Source organism: Schistocerca nitens, chromosome 5 (genome assembly GCF_023898315.1).
Source record: "Schistocerca nitens isolate TAMUIC-IGC-003100 chromosome 5, iqSchNite1.1, whole genome shotgun sequence".
NCBI lineage: Eukaryota > Metazoa > Arthropoda > Insecta > Orthoptera > Acrididae > Schistocerca > Schistocerca nitens.
In genome coordinates this window covers 256,703,548-256,721,568 of record NC_064618.1, presented here as the reverse complement: position 1 = coordinate 256,721,568, position 18,021 = coordinate 256,703,548, and the positions used below count along the sequence as shown (strand labels likewise).

Sequence of the window (18,021 nt, the reverse complement as noted above, 5' to 3'; positions counted from 1 at the left end):
GTCTAGAAATAATGAGCGTTAAAACTCTTTCACTTTTTCACCTTACGTTACCAGAACGACAAAGTTGTTATTTTCACGGAAAGACTGTCAAAGACGGGATCAGTGAGAGAAATGATGTATTGTAACACATTACGTGTGTTCGGACCTGTAATATTTGTCTTCTGGATTGGTAAAAATGTTCCACATTTGCATTTACATATTAACCTATTCAGCATGTTTATGACAGTACTACATACCTAAAAGACGGCCGGACGCGGTGGCCGAGCGGTTCTAGGCGCTACAGTCTGGCACAGCGCGACTGCTGCGGTCGCAGGTTCGAATCCTGCCTCGGGCATGGATGTGTGTGATGTCCTTAGGTTAGTTAGGTTTAAGCAGTTCTAAGTTCCAGGGGAGTGATGACCTCAGAAGTTAAGTCCCATAGTGTTCAGAGCTATTTGAACCATTTTGAACCTAAAAGACGCATATTTATTCTACGAGTATGTTACAGTGATGTAATGGGGAACTGAATTTCATATTACTTCCGTCTACGTAAATTGACGAAATAACATAAAAATTACTTAGTAGTTACCGTAATTTACTTATTTCATAATGGACATTTAGCATCCATAGTTGATCATCTCCTTAATAAAATAAAAAAAAGAAAGAAAATAAAAGTGAAACAAAACCCTTGTTACCAACAGACTTTAAACTATAAAACCTTTCAGTGTTTTATTCATTGGAAGAGCTTCTTAAAAAATTGACTATAAGCGTAAATGTTATGACATTAACGTGAACCATTACGTAAAGCTCGTCGCTGCTCACAGCTGCAACAAACTTGACAAATATAGCCAACCACTTGTTCATAATATCAGTTCCAGATTTACAGAGGTAGAACAGCAGATCATTTGCGATACGATGTGATGTATGTATGTCAGCTCTACGTGTAAACGCATATCAAAATCTGCAATGGTATCTCACCTTTGTGTCAGCAAATACAGCATTACTGACATCAATAAAAATCTCACAGTTTGCCATAGATAATCCCCAGTCACAAAACTTAACATATTACACGCACTAGAAATAAAGAAGCAATACATTCCCCAACTCTCTGACAAGCTGTAGATACACACAGAGAGCGCATACAGCAGATTGCTTTCTATATTTAATCGTGACTGACTCTTAGTATAACAGCCTCACAATAAATTAATGAACATAGTTGTCTTATCGCTACCATAAATATAAACATACTATATCATCTCCATGTAATTCCACATTCCACTTACCCTGGTCTCTCCCTCCATTTCTCCCAGCCCGCCACCCTCCCTCCCTTCCACTAACCCTCCATAGTTCTCATTGTCACTTTGAAGTAGGTAGTGGAACATTTTTACCAACGCAAAAGGCGAGTGTTACTTGGTCAACCGCAGGTAATGTATTACGATACTTTATTTCGCTCATTAAACCCGTCTGAGACAGTTTACTTGTAAACAAAATTGTCGTCCTGTTAATTTTATAAATGAAAGTGAAGCAGACGTAAAGCCTGTTATGTGTATAAAGTCCTTGAAAATTGAGTTGTGGCTCCGTAAGGCACTGGATAGTAATTAGAAAATAAAAATATTTCGAGTGAAGACGAACTGTTACTCATAAAATAGATCGCTAACACAGAAGCTAGTACCACGGGTAGCACACGGTTTAATGGCTGTTAATAACATAATGGAAATACTATGTTGTAAACTAATTCCTAGGACGTATAGCGGACAGCCGGGAGAACTGTACAACAACCCATCAGCACAGGTGGGTGGACGTGTACGCTTCTGCTACAGGAATGCAAATTCCCATGTTTGCTTACATTGAAGGCTATCTAATGCAGATTCCTGTGTTGACTGGAAATCTTTGTGAATATAGCCAGCCAACTAATGTTACTACAATTTACTATTAATATACAATCACCACGTGTCACCTCATTGACTGTACGTCTCTACAAGGCATACCCTATGCTACAACAGCATTTAGCATTGAGTATTGTGACAGTAAACACTCCGCGATAGTCAACATTCTTCTTAATTCATCCGTCTTAGCAAACGATAATACTAGGTAATAACTGCTTTGTTTTTCGTATTTTCTCTTCAGAATTGCAAAATTTTGTATCCAGTTAGAAGCAAGCAGTACGAAATGAAAATGATACTGCAATCTACCAAATTCTACAATATATTCCTCTGGCATTATTTATATATATATTCCCTGAATTCTAAGAAACACTGTCATATTTATCTCAACCCAGATGATTCATCACATAGGCGACCTTGAGACCCGAAATTTCTATCCTCGTCTATGTATTTCAGTAGGAGTATCACTCATTCTTCATGTTTTCTTATGTTGGCCGTACAAGCGTGCACCTCATTCACCAACCAGCTCACCCAAATTCTCCCGTGTAGCTTCCTCTTTCCCCGTTCATGACCTACACCTCTTTTCTCTTCATCTTCTTGTAGTGAAACATGAACAGTCGACTGTGCACCGTCCTCCCCTACCATTCTGCAATCGCGTACATTAGAAACAAACAGCAGCAAAAATACTTCAACGCTTTTGTCTGTGGTACCTTGGAACACGCGATGATGCAAGAGGATTAGCTCGAGATTTGAACATGTTGTTGCTCAAAGTATGCTCCGATAATGTCGCGAGAATGAGCGAGTGTTCGTCAGCATGTCTGCAACGTCGGAGAGGGAACAGAGGTGCTAAAAGTGCTCTTACGTGATGAAGATAATCTAGCGTGTCAATGGTGGGCTGCAGTACTACTGTGCAACGGCCAATGCGTACGCTTCGTCCGTTCTGATGTCAGCCATCATTATCTTTGATACGTCAAGAAAAGGAAGTGAAACAGAGTTTGACGTCTGGGAAAAAACAGAGATATATACCTAGAGTTGTGTAATGTGCAGTGCACATCCCACCAGAGGAATCTTCGAAGCCATGATGAGATGGCAATTGAGAGCCATATCAGGGTAATGGTCATCGTGCACGGAGGTGGACTGGAGATAAAAACCTCGAGGCGTTCCTTCTGTGAAGTCTGCCTCCACAACTGCGTGGTCAGTGTAGGAAGCTGCCATGTAGAGGTCCAGGATACGAGTCTCGCTACTGCCAAGGATTTTTCCTTGGTGAAGGGTATCAGACGGATGCCATATTCCTTGACTTCCGGAAAGCGTTTGACTCGGTGCCCCACTGCAGACTACTAACTAAGTTACGAGTATATGGGATTGGGTCCCAAGTATGAGAGTGGCTCGAAGACTTCTTAAGTAATAGAATCCAGTACGTTGTCCTCGATGGTGAGTGTTCATCTGAGGTGAGAGTATCATCTGGAGTGCCCCAGGGAAGGGTGGTAGGTCCGCTGTTGTTTTCTATCTACATAAATGATCTTTTGGATAGGGTGGATAGCAATGTGCGGCTGTTTGCTGATGATGCGGGTGGTGTACGAGAAAGTGTCGTCGTTGAGTGACTGTAGGAGGATACAAGATGACTTGGACAGGATACGTGATTGGTGTAAAGAATGGCAGCTAACTCTAAATATAGATAAATGTAAATTAATGCAGATGAATAGGAAAAAGAATCCTGTAATGTCTGAATAGTCCATTAGCGGTGTAGTGCTGGACACAGTCACGTCGATTAAATATTTGGGCGTAACATTGCAGAGCGATATGAAGTGGGACTAGCATGTAATGGCAGTTGTGGGGAAGGCGGATAGTCGTCTTCGGTTCATTGGTAGAATTTAGGGAAGATGTGCTTCATCTGTAAAGGAGACCACTTATAAAACACTAATACGACCTATTCTTGAGTACTGCTCGAGCGTTTGGGATCCCTATCAGGTCAGATTGAGGGAGGATATAGAAGCAATTCAGAGCAGGCTGCTAGATTTGTTACAGGTAGGTTTGATCATCACGCGAGTCTTACGGAAATGCTTCAGGAACTCGGCTGGGAGTCTGTAGAGGAAAGGAGGCGTTCTTTTCGTGAATCGCTACTGAGGAAATTTAGAGAACCAGCATTTGAGGCTGACTGCAGTACAATTTTACTGCCGCCAACTTACATTTCACGGAAGGACCACAAAGATAAGAGAGATTTGGGCTCGTACAGAGGCATATAGGCAGTCATTTTTCCCTCGTTCTGTTTGGGAGTGGAACACGGAGAGAAGATGCTAGTTGTGGTACGAGGTACCCTCCGTCACACACCGTATGGTGGATTGCGCAGTATGTATGTAGATGTAGATGTAGGGTTGGTGCGGGGTGCAGTTTAGCTTCTGATGCCAACTGAGGAGCCACTTGAAAGAGAAGTAGCAACTCCAAGGTCGGGATAGTCGGCAGGACAGCAGGGAGTGTGGAGTGCTGACTACATGGCCTTCCATATCGCATCTGCATGATGCCGCAAGCAGGGGATGACACGGCGGCCGGTCGACATCCCTTGGGTCTTCAAAGCCTGGACGAGGAGTTCGTTCCCACTGAGAAAGTACGAAGTATGTAAGTGCTGCACTCCAGACTTAGTCGACCACGCAGTCACAAGGAAATGCCGTCTGTCCTCCAGTCAGCTGTAACATAGTAATGTAATATGGCCTACGACGCTACCCATACCTTGGTGAATCGAATTCGGGATGATAGAGTTTCTGAGACAGTACAGTTTATTTTTAATAGCTTGGTAACCCTCCCGAATCATGCTTTTGAAACTCAGACACCGGAAGTAAATAAATATTAATTCATATTGTTCCCTATCTTTTGCCAGTTATCAGATTGCCTTACCTATTGCTTTGTACCGAGTCTTTCATTTCATTTGCTACATTCCCTTAGGCCATATACTTTGTCGCATCCAGTGTGTTCTCTGATTCGCTTCTGGCGTGATTTTTCTCAGTCGAGCGACCTCAATGGTAGGGAAGTTGCAACCACGACTGATGTGAACGAATTCTCAATTCCTTCGAGTCCGATGAGTCTCAAATTAAAGTTTAATGTATTATAGGGTCTTTCATTTCAGGGAGAGCATAAGGGAACAATTGACAGGAATGGGGGAAAGAAATACATTAGAAGAAGAATGGGTAGCTCTGAGGGATGAAGTAGTGAAGGCAGCAGAGGATTAAGTAGGTAAAAAGACGAGGGCTAGTAGAAATCCTAGGGTAACGGAAGAAATATTGAACTTAGTTGATGAAAGGAGAAAATATAAATATGCAGTAAATGAAGCAGGCAAAAAGGAATACAAACGTCTCAGAAATGAGATCGAAAGGAAGTGCAAAATGGCTAAGCAGGGATGGCTAGAGGACAAATGTAGGGATGTTGAGGCTTATCTCACTAGGGGTAAGATAGATACTGCCTACAGGAAAGTTAAAGAGACCTTTGCAGAGAAGAGAACCACTTGTATGAACATCAAGAGCTCAGATGGAAACCAATTTCTAAGCAAAGAAGGGAAAGCAGAAAGGTGGAAGGAGTATATAGAGGGTGTTGTGGTTGAGGACAATATTATGGAAATGGAAGAGGATGTAGATGAAGATGAAATGGGAGATACGATACTGAGTGAAGAATTTTACAGAGCACTGAAAGACCTGAGTCGAAACAAGGCCCCGGGAGTAGACAACATTCCATTGGAATTACTGACAGCCTTGGGAGAGCCAGTACTGACAAAACTCTAGCATCTGGTGAGCAAGATGTATGAGACAGGCGAAATACCATCTGACTTCAAGAAGAATATAATAATTCCAATCCCAAAGAAAGCAGGTGTTGACAGATGCGAAAATTTCCGAACAGTTTAATAATTCACAGCTACAAAATACTAATGCGAATTATTTACAGACGAATGGAAAAACTGGTAGAAGCCAACCTCGGGGAAGATCAGTTTGGATTCAGTAGAAATGTTGGAACACGTGAGGCAATACTGACTTTACAACTTAATCTTAGAAGAAAGATTAAGGAAAGGCAAACCTACATTTCTAGCATTTGTAGACATAGAGAAAGCTTTTAACAATGTTGACTGTAATACTCTCTTTCAAATTCTAAAGGTGGTAGGGGTAAAACACAGGGAGCGAAAGGCTATTTAGAATTTGTACAGAAAGCAGATGGCAGTTATAAGAGTCGAGGGGCACGAAAGGGAAGCAGTGGTTGGGAAGGGAGTGAGACGGGGCTGTAGCCTCTCCTCGATGTTATTCAATCTGTATATTGAGCAAGCACTGAAGGAAACAAAAGAAAAATTTGGAGCAGGTATTAAAATCTATGGAGAAGAGATAAAAACTTTGAGGTTCGCCGATGACATTGTCATTCTGTCAGAGACAGCAAAGGACATGGAAGAGCAGTGGACAGTGTCTTGAAAGGAGGATATAAGATGAACATCAACAAAAGCAAAACGAGGATAATGGAATGTAGTCGAATTAAGTCGGGTGATGCTGAGGGAATTAGATTAGGAAATGAGAAACTTAATGTAGTAAAGGAGTTTTGCTATTTGCGGAGCAAAAGAACTGATGATGGTCGAAGTAGAGAGGATATAAAACTGTAGATTGGCAGTGGCAAGGAAAGCGTTTCTGAAGAAGAGAAATTTGCTAACATCGGGTATAGATTTATGTGTCAGGAAGTCGTTTCTGAAAGTATTTATATGGAGTGTAGCTATATATGGAAGTGAAACATGGACGATAAATAGTTTGGACAAGAAGAGAATAGAAGCATTTGTAGACATAGAGAAAGCTTTTAACAATGTTGACTGTAATACTCTCTTTCAAATTCTAAAGGTGGTAGGGGTAAAACACAGGGAGCGAAAAGCTATTCAGAATTTGTACAGAAAGCAGATGGCAGTTATAAGAGTCGAGGGGCACGAAAGGGAAGCAGTGGTTGGGAAGGGAGTGAGATGTGATGCCACAGATGAATGCTGAAGATTAGATGGGTAGATCATATAACTAATGAGGAGCTATTGAATAGAACTGGGGAGAAGATGAGTTTGTGGCACAACTTGAAGAAGAAGAGACCGGTTGGTAGGACATGTTCTGAGGCATCAGGGGATCACAAATTTAACATTGGAGGGCAGCATGGAGGGTAAAAATCGCAGAGGGAGACCAAGAGATGAAATCTCTAAGCATATTCAACAGGATCTAGGTTGCAGTAAGTACTGGGAGATGAAGAAGCTTGCACAGGATAGAGTAGTATGGAGAGCTGCATCAAACCAGTCTCAGGACTGAAGACCACAACAACAACAACAACAACAACAACAACCCTCCCGAATCATACTTTTGAAACTAAGACACCGGAAGTAAATAAATATTAATTCATATTGTTCCCTATCTTTTGCCAGTTATCAGATTGCCATACCTATTGCCTTGTACCGAGTCTTTCATTTGATTTGCTACATTCTCTTAGGCCGTATACTTTGTCCCATCCATTGTGTTCTGATTCGCTTCTGGCGTGATTTTTCTCAGTCGAGCGACCTCACTTTTAGTGAAGTTGCAACCACGACTGATCTGAACGAATTCTCAATTCCTTCGAGTCCGATGAGTCTCAAATGAAAGTTTAATGTATTATAGAAAATTTCATTCTTAAAATTACCCAAGATTGTTGAATAATCACGTATATACAGTACAACTTGTACTCGGCGAAGTGTGAAAATATTGATTAAACTTGAAAACAAAAAATCATTTGTCGTTATATTATCTTTGGATTGCCCAGTGTAAGCTTCGTTTGATTTTTTTGCCGTTTTACATGGTGTCGGCAATTCACGTTACAAACTCTTAGATCTTGTAGAGGGAATGAGTGCTTGATATTTCGTACAAGAACACATGTCCGAAAACATTCCGTTTCCGTTCTACGACGGTTTCAGCTGAGATGCTTAACTCATCCACTTCTGCTTGAGGAACTGAATAAAGCATGACGCAGTACAATTCTTAAGTAACCATTTGAAAGGAAACATAGGTAAACAACCATTTATCACATAAGCACGTTTATTTGTATTAATAATAAAACATTACGTTTTGTACATAGAGTATGCTGGGTCGTTGTTTTGTTTTGGAAACGTAATCTTCAACTATTAATACGAACAAATGTGCTTAAGTGACAAATGGATCTGCTACCTAATAACCGTACTGCATCACGTCTATTTCAATTCCAGAAGCAGAAATGGATGAGCTAATCGTCTGAATCGAAACCGCTGTAGAGCGCAAACGGTACATTTTTAGACGTGGGTTCCTATTCAGAGTATTGTATAGTCACTCCCCTCTGCAAGTCCTAGAAGTTTGTAACAGAAATTTCCGAACACCCTGTAAACGCTTTGAAATTTTTCTGTTTGTCCATTTGCAAAATTTTGTTTTTTGTCCATTTGCATGGTTTTATACATGTTAGTGATACTGAAACTTTATTATTTCATATGTTAGCAGCTGTTTCTTTGTCTAGAAAAATCTTTAACCATCTGCAGTACTTGTTACAACATCTATTCTCAACTTTCTTTTATATCTACCGGCCAATAAACATATGAACTGAAGACTGAAATGTGTTCGTGTCACGTGGCATGCTGTTTTCAAAAACTCAATCTAACTTGTTCAGGAAGTCAGATGCAAAGTTTCATCGATGTGGCCGGCCTGTCGATAGACGCTCCTGCAGTATTTCACTTTATTAGTCTACAGGGTTCGATGATTCTTATAGCCGCCATTACCGGTCTAAGAAAAGTAGATCATGGATTTACCAGATTGGCATCAAATGCTACTTTGAGATCTCCACGATGTATCTCCCGATTTGTAACGATGGTGTAAGAAAAACAGACTTTCTCCACACTACTTGCGCTATATCATACATTCACTATCTTAGATTAACCACCAACGTTCAGTGAGAACAAGACACCTCTGGAGCCACGCGGGATTAGCCGAGCGGTCTAAGGCGCTGCAGTCTAGGACTGTGCGGCTGGTCCCGGTAGAGGTTAGAGTCCTCCCTCGGGCATGGGTGCGTGTGTGTTTGTCCTTAGGATAATTCAGGTTAAGTAGTGTGTAAGCTTAGGGACTGGTGTATTTACAGTTAAGTCCCATAAGATTTCACACACATTTGAACATCTGAACACCTCTGGAGCATTTGACGATGCCACTATGTATCCAGTATATTAAGACAAGTTTTTATAAAACAGATATGAAGATGATCATTATAGACCGAAACCGGTAGTCTGGTGACATAATAATTTGTGATCATAGACATGAAGTAAAGGAAATTTAAACCTCTCAGGTATGTGTCTCCATATTCGTACACTGCTGACTATTAAAATTACAACTCTAAGGACGGTGTACTGTGCAACATTACATCATTATATGTTATTGTGCGTAGCAAGAACGAGCAATTAATGCTTACTGTCCCCTGTGGAGCAGGTCAGATGTTGAAGAGTCGATGCGTGGACGCTGAATGGGAAGTCTATACTGCCAGGTATTGTTCACTTCACGGTCGAGGTACAGCCATGCAGGACAAATCAGGTAATAATAAAGTTTGTGATGTGTTGGTGGGGAGAAGAAACAGTCAACACACTGATGTGTATGCTGAGAGGGAACAGTTTGTTCCATCTCATTACGATTAGTTTTTTTCTTGCTTTATATTGAATATAATTTCAACATTTTTTTTAGTTTAAATAGTGTGACATCTCGAGTGAAGAAGTGGACTACCTGTTTATTTAATTCAATTCATAATTAAATAAATGCACTTCCTTTACCTAATCCCACTACGTTGCCTTGGTTTGACTAAGTTTGGGGTTTGTGTTAAGAGTTCGTCTGCTGGTAGACCCAAGGCAGAGATGTGGTCACCCTGCAGGTCGGTTAGTACCAAGCTAAGCCTGGAGTACAGACACAGATGGTGCACCTGTTTGCCAGGGGGTAGTGCGGGGTTGGTAACAGGCCCCCTCCCCTCTATGTAAGGGAACGGCCGTTGAGAGCCGCCATGATGTAGCCACCCTTGTGGTAGCGGCTGAACTGAGCGGACGGGAGCGAGGGCGATCTCCGTCTTTGCCGCCAATTTCACCGTGGGATGAGGTATTATGTTTTACACTGTTACTAATCCGCACTTTTTCAGGATTGAAATAGTTAGCTTGTCGTTACTGCCATTCATTCATTTTTTGAGAAATTTTGCCTTTACAGTTAAAATTATCAGTTAGGGTTTCTTTTTCAGAGGCGAGCGCGGGGGCTCGCGTTATCCCTTTATAGTGCTGCAATCAGTTGGTGCCTTCAGCACACGAGAGCAGCAAGCAGCAATAGCTCTAAAAAAGGAATCGTATAGCTTCACTTTCAGAAGCAGCGTTTTTTTTTTTTTTTTTTTTTTTTTTTTTTGAAGTAACCTGGGGCCTCACCCCGCCTAATTAACACTTGGTAGTAACGGCTGATGAGCAATTTGGATGACGACTCCATATGAAACCTAGTAGGAGATGCGTGTGTGACATACTTAAGGTTCTAAGCGCGTGACGAAAAATTTTTCTCGGCCATCTCATAAATTTTGTTCACGGTTCCTTTTTAACCCCCATTTGCAAGCAGCATGTCCTAACTACTTTGATAAAGAATAGGTTGAGCGTGTGGATGATTGTATAGTATGGAAAGCAAGAACGAACAGAGGGGTGAGTACAAAGAAATTAGCTGTTGGTATCGGTCACCCACGTGGTGCCGAATTGCACAAACAGCGAGCTACCAGTTCGTTCTTGGAAATTAGTTAAGGTGAGGGTGCTTAAGTGTGCTGTTAATTGATTATTTGTGTGTACCGTATTTCATAGGATGTTTTACTTTTTAAGAATTTGCTTTCTTTTGTGAATATGGTAGGTGTTTGTGCCTGCTTTGTTCCGCCGTTTTTCTGCCAAAGAGAGTTTTTGTTATACGGTCCTAGTAGTAATCTTGGGTGCGAATTTCGATCACTGTCCCAGCAGGCAGACCACAAGGGCAGCAACGTAGTCCCATGTTCTTTCCCAGTGATTAAGTAGAAACGAGATGCCTGTTAGTGTAAGCACCTTCAGTGTGTGACAAGACTAGAAGTTATTTGAGTTGACTTTATTTGCTGCAATTATTAAAATTGTGAAGTTTTGGGCAATATAGATAATAAATGTCATATTAAGTTTGTAAAGTTAGACAATAAATGTCCTATGAACTTGATGTCACGGATTTAGTGGTCATTACAAATCCCAGTCCTGAGTCGAGAGCAATGTCATGAATTTAATGATCATTACAAACCCCAGTCCTGTGTAGAGAGCAATGTTTCCAACAAAGTGGTGTCGTTATAGATCATGATAGAGTGTGACCTTTACTTGGGTGTTTCAGCCCTCCCCCGCGTTAACCGTTGCGCAATATTAACATAATAATCATCAGATCATTTAACTAAACGTCGGGCCGGCCCCTTAAATTCAATCCTTCCGAGCAATGTATCAAGCCGGCAAGCACGTGTCAATGAGGCGACTTGGCCACTCACACGTCCGGCACGCTCTAGCGTAGATAGAAGGAAACAGAGGAAGAGAGATACAAAATGGTAACGATGCATAACTAAACAGAAGGAACCTTTCAATACATATTAAGGTAGCACATATAAAAATTTTTACACTTATACCTGTCACATTCTGTATATAATCATTTAGTAGGAAAAACACGTGACTGAGTTTGTACATAGTTTTGGGATATACACGGTATGAAATGTAATAATAGAACTGCCTGCTCTGGCAGAAACGTCGGCTTTATATCACTGACTACTATAGGTATTTCCGTCATTCCATGATGCTTCTACTACATAACAGTACATTATCCGTAGTAGCTGATAAGTGGTGGCATGCCAGTCTCTCGGCAACCCATTACCAGAGTCTCTTTGGTGGGTAAAAGATTTGGAATCGAGGTAGGTCAGAATGAACAGGCAAACAACAGTCTCACGTTATCTTATGAAAGATAAACGTTAAAGAGACCTCGACGATAGGCCACAGCGAATGATGGGAAATGTAACAGACGCGAAGAAGAGATGATCATGTTGTGCACTCAAAGGCACCTCAAAACCGGCACTCCAGAGGCTGGAACCAATTGAGAATTACGAGTGTATCCTCCTGAGGCCAAACTGCCTTGCCGCACTGGTAACACCGGTTCCCGTCAGATCAGTGAAGTTAAGCGTGTCGGACTTGGCTAGCACTTGGATTGGTCGCCGTCTGGGTCTGTCGAGAGCTGTTGGCAAGCAGGGTGCACCCAGCCCTTGTAAGGCCAATTGAGGAGCTACTTGAGTGAGGAACAGCAGTATCGGTCGTGAAGACTGACAACGGCCGGGAGAGCAGTATGCTGACCACATTCACGTCCGTATCCACATCCGGTGACTAAGGGCTGTACCGTTGGGCCTTCAAGGCTGTTTGTTTGTCTGAGTACATCCTCCTCATGGCCTCCATATTTGGATACGTGCGTCGTGATGTTGTACGCAGAGATCGCATAAAAATGACGACTTCGTGCCATTTCTGTGTCTATTGCTGTCGTTTCGGCACCCCGTTGGTAGGCCCCGCTCTCTGTTGCCGCATCAAAGGAAGCTACAACGATGGCCCTGTAATTATCACATCGTAGTGCTCTAGATGTTATCACTGAGCCGTGGTAAAAAAATTGCTGTTTTGAAGAGCGCGCTGCAGAGCGTTGTGGGAAGCAGTCGCCCTCCGTTTCTGGCGGGGGCGCCGCTGTGGCAATCGCAGCTTTGGTGTCTCCCTCTGGTGGGACGCGGAAAGGTTGCCTGTTCACGTGCATTTAAGGGGCGCTATGAGCACTGTAGAGGTGAGTCGGTCAGTCGAGGCGAGTCTAGTCAGTTGGTCAGCCGGCTCAGTGTGGGGCAGTTAGTGTCTGTCTGTCGTCGGAGTGCCAGTATGTCTGTCGTTTGGATCAAACTTTAAGCCAGAAAATAAGAGTCTTGCCGCTCCGCCAGTAACAGGACTCAGCTAGTGGTCGCCCGGTCGGGGCTGAGTTCCTGGATCTGAGTCTGTGCGTTAGGCAGCCAGTCTGCTCGAGTTGCTCGGGCAACGGCCATGTCGGTTGGATCGGTCGGTTGGTTGGTCACGCACTGAGACGCGAGATGACTTGTCCGCCTTGAGCGTCGGCGCATGTGAGGTCCCCACGTGAGTCCAGTGGGCAGTACCGTATAGAAAGGGGTAGTGACTTCACGGTTCACCAGAGAGTAACGGGACCGAACCACGACATCGGGCGGGCCGGGCGCGCCTTCCTGCGTCCGTTGAAGCGGCTGGCAGCGGAGCAGCGGACGGTTCGTGAGAGCGTTGGGAGGGGGGGGGGGGGGGGTGCTGCGCCAGGTCTTCGCCAGAAATCGCAGTTTATTAGAAGTTAAGTGATTGGAGACATGTTGTTTCATTTACTTGTTACATTATACTTGTTTTCTTGGTGAGGTCACCAGCCGCTTTGTTTTGGGGTCGTCCTACCATTATTCACCGTTTGCCCATCCGGGGGAAGGTGGTTATTGTGAATTGGGTGGTCCATTTTTCTCTTGTGGAATTGGAGAGGTTTAGAGCAATCTGCGGTTCGGGTTGTTTAGTAACCCCCCTCCCTGTCAATCTGCCATACGTAAATAGCTCCCTCTGTCATGTTTGTCGGATTCGGTGTTAACGAATTTATTGCTCAAAGGCCGAATTCTTGAAATATGTTTTTATCTTGCTTATCATCTTGCGAATTGGTATATGTGTAATGTAGAGCATGTTGTACATTTTATATAAGTCTGCATTTTATGGGTCTTATTTAAATAGTCATTTTAGGTTATAAGCTTGCCACCCTTCCACCGTAAGAGTCCTTTAAAAAATAAAACATAAAATAAAAACAAATTGCACTTTCGGTGGCAAATAATTTGAGGGTTGTACCATTTCCATTCCTCTTACGGGGTGCATAGTTTACATTTTTGTATGAGTTGTTAAAATATTTTGTTTAAAGTAATCTGGTGTGTTGCAGATTTGCACCAGTGTACGCTTTCAGAGGTTGTTGTGAGCGGTCATGACTACAGCCGTGTTGAGAGTGAGCAGGCAAACTTCTCAGCCCGAAGGCTCCTACTGTTAATATTGTTCTTTCCTCTAAAGAAAACTGTGACTTGATATTTCGAGTGTGCTTATCTGCTTATAATTTTAAACCTGTTTCGAAAAGGCTTTTAGGAATAAAATTCACATTTGTTAAAGGTAATTTTCCATCAGTTACTTCCTGGCAACTACTTCCACGCTCACCTAGTGTGATTAAATGTGTCAATGTTCTTGATGAATCTCCAGTAAATAAAGTAAATTGTTTAAGAAAAGATTTTGAAAGTAAATTCACGGTTCAATCACACTGACCTGTGTGCAGAATCCACTTGATATATACAAGCCTATTTCCCTAACTTATGGTACTTGATCTAACTGTACGATCCTGCACCTCCTTGCGAACAATACATCTTTCCTCTCGGACGTCAGCTGCTTGGGACAGCTGGCAGCCTGCATGGCCATTAGTATGACCCTCCTCAACCTACCGATGTCATATTCAGAAGACATTCGTGGGATTTCGATCGACAGGAACAGAAATATCTCAGAACGATAAACCATACAGGCAACGATCCTTTCGCTGCAGAATTTCGACACTTGCTCCTAGACGTTTCTCCTCCTAACACGAGATCTACGACGGTCTTCTCACAAACAAACGACATTGAAATGCGAATTATGAATAAGATACCGGGTGTGTAAGTTTTCCTTACACACAGGATGTAAAAGGGCATTACATGTTACATAATTTTTCCCGTTACACTGGAATGCTGATCAGTCGTATATGATTCCGATTTGTTGACTGCCGAATTCAGAGTGTTGCAGCTTTAATGGACAGGACATTTTTCTTTCATTCTGTGATGAAAATTGTTTGTAGATTTGTTGCGTCCACGAAAGGATGTTTATAATGGAGCGACCAGAATTTGGCTTTGGTCTAAGAACAGTGGCCAACATGTATCAAATATTTTATTTGCAGGCGGATCGTCCACACCGGGCTGCAAGCTGCTCCTCTGCTGGACGATCTCCAGACGTCCGACATCATGCACATGGTGTGAGTACACGGCTGCGACACGCAACAGCAGCTAACTGCGAGCTTATGGTGCCAATGCAGATTTTAGCCTACGCAGATATAATTGCGGTAATATTGTTTTGTTCTTACATCCATCCTTGTCCATACTCCTATCACAAAGACACTAACGTAACGAGAAGTTTAAAAATAGAGAATTTTATACGTTTACACAGAGCAGAATGAGGAGCAACGATACGATTATGCCCTTAGTTTTAGTGAAGTGACCAGCGAGTTTCGTATACAGCTAAATGAGGCCTTAGAAATCTCATCACCATCCTCATAACCGGCTACACTTACAGCAACAGCTTCGTAAACAAGATAAATATTTAATGAGATGCCAAAATCATATGTATATTATCAGGGATTCTGTACATGGGAGCAAAAATAGTGGTAAGTGCGTCTAATCCTGTGCACGAAATTCATCATCAAAAATAAAATATATAATTTCATTTGTTTTGAGTGATAGGTTTTCTGAAGGGTATGATGTGGCCAGCTAATATTTCCTCTCCTGTAACAAACTCTTCATCTCAGAACCTCCTCATTTTTTATCAGTACACTTAATTTTCAATTAATATTTTTCATACAACGCGCTGCTCCAGGTGTACGTTATCAGTACTCTTCATTCCCTTCTACATGTTTGTCACATTCAAAGAGGATACCAATAGCATTAGCGCATCTTTCAGTCTCTTCAGGCTGAATGTTAATCGCAGTTCCTAACCTTTCTTTCATTTCCTTCATTAATTCTTACATATATACACTGAACAGCAGTGATAAATAATGCAATCCTGATTCACGCTTTACGTCTTTTCTGATGAGGACTTCTCTATTTGGCATTCATACTTACTGTTCCTTCATAGTTCTTGACCGTACAGTAGATTACACGCCCCTTTCTGTAATACAGAGAGATTGTTTAGAGGATTTCAAACATTTTGCTTAACATCACTTATCGTGCTGAGATATTTTTTCGGGTGGCAAATCCTCTAAACATGTCTTGATTTTTCTCAAATCTTGCTTGTATCATCTTCCTCCACTTTCGTTGCCATTTTCTATCCTCAAACTCTTCCTTGAACTCACTACCCTACTATCAAGCGTGGAGGTGCAAAGGTTAAGACACTTCATACACTTTACAAGGGCGGCGACCTAAACCCCCATCTGACCATCGAGATTTTAATTTCAGTGGTTACATTAAGTCTATGGATATGAAAACCATGATGGCTTCCTTTAATAGATGTTTCCTTTCCCATAGAACCGAGTCGCATTCTGTGCTCTATTTGCCTTGTCATAGTTGGGACGTGAAACTCTAATTTTTGTTCGTTTCCCTACCTTCGGATTCCACCATGGTATTCCATCATGATTCCTACAATAGCTTCTCCAGTTTAACACTGAATAACGTATCCAATTCTCTCACTGACTTCTACAATATCGTCATTTTCTATTTGACTGGTCGGCATGTATACCTGAGTTATAGTTGTTGGCCTTTGGTTGGTTTACGTTCTTATGAGAATATTCGTACCGCTGAACTGTTTACTGTAAGTCATTTACCTTACCATACTACTCATTAAGAATCTCCCGTTGTACCATTTTGTGAGGCTGTCAGTACTACCGTATTTTATCCTGTTGATATCACGCTATATTCGTCTTTATATTCTTAAATTTCATTTACGAATATTGAATCCAATTTCAGCCGTTCTCTAACGCTTACCTTTAACCAATGAAAAGATCATCGAGGCACATTTTTTTATTGGTGGGCCTTTGCTCATATTTTAGTACGGTTTTTCTGTTTTCTTTTTCAGGGATTTGGACAACAACAAAATTAAAAGGATTGGCAGACGGTGGATCAAGCTGAAAGCCGAACAGATGTAAGTGAAGGCACGCTACGTGTGGGGAGCCACAAGCCAAAATAGTTGTATTCCAGAAGGAAATTAATGAATGTAATTTTAACCGTGTATTGCGTGCATGACACAAATTTAGGCTCTCCAGAACAAGACTGAATCATCAATTTTTTGGCATCCGTTCGTAGATTGCATGAGTTCGTAGATTACCCGAGCTTCCATTGTATACCCTCTTTGCTTGTTCTATAGTTACTTATTACCTTTCCTTTCATAAATGTTGTTTAAAGGCGAAAACGTGGGAGAATAAATAATCATGATAGTTCGTTATATTGATCTTGTTTGCTATACTTCTTTTTCTGTCCTCCTGTTTAACGGAATTTTCTTATCCGCAAGACCAAATGACAGTACAAAAAATTACCATGAATATTTATTATTTTCACTTTGTTGTCACTTTCACACATGATAATTTGTTGTTCTAAAATATCGTAAGTATATCTTTCGATCATTATGAGTTAGTGTAATTTTTATACGTCTAGTTCTACTTTATATTTATAAATATACTTGTAAGTGTTAACAATCAGTTGGTTTCACCATAGTAATGAGTCAGGTAAAGACGGACACATATACATAAAATGCCAAATAAGTTACGAAAGTACAAATATGCGCAAATCTCAGATATATTATTCTTACCTGTTTAGATATAGAAGTAAGGTAAACCCCTGAAGGCGTATAGAGGAGGAGGATAAGTATTTTTCATTTGTTTGCTTTGCTCTATGTCCGAAATCAGAAAGAAATGTAACGTCTGTGTTAATATGGAAGCGTATAACTAGGCTCCTGTGTGGAATTTATATTATAACAGTTTGATTTAATTTTTAAGTATTGACTTCTGTTTTACCGTAGCTCAGTTGGGACCGAAACTAACCATGCTGAAAATTATTCTTAATCTGACTTTAGATTCATATTCATGGGTGAGTGATACCACAGGAAAGGTAGGAAACAAGGGTGTGAAAGTCGTATTAAAGAAACTGTAATGATTTAGAAAAACGTTAAAGTACATATATAACGATGGTCGGATACGGAGACTGACGTATCGTAATTCAGTAAATGACAAAGAGCCTAAATAATAGACAAGAGATCCATCAATTGGCACTTGAGAGCTACAATATGTGCGCTATGACTTGCGTGTAGCTGCGA

At 41.5% G+C, this 18,021-nt stretch overlaps 1 protein-coding gene across 1 annotated transcript in view; it reads left to right on the top strand.

Annotated features, from left to right (window-relative positions):
• LOC126260373 (lutropin-choriogonadotropic hormone receptor-like) overlaps nt 1-18,021 on the top strand; it is a 341,279-nt gene that overhangs the window by 161,528 nt on the left and 161,730 nt on the right. The window contains exons 4-5 of the mRNA XM_049957702.1: nt 14,903-14,977; nt 16,789-16,854. Coding sequence (XP_049813659.1) covers nt 14,903-14,977; nt 16,789-16,854 — 141 coding nt within the window. The remainder of the gene's footprint in view (nt 1-14,902; nt 14,978-16,788; nt 16,855-18,021) is intronic.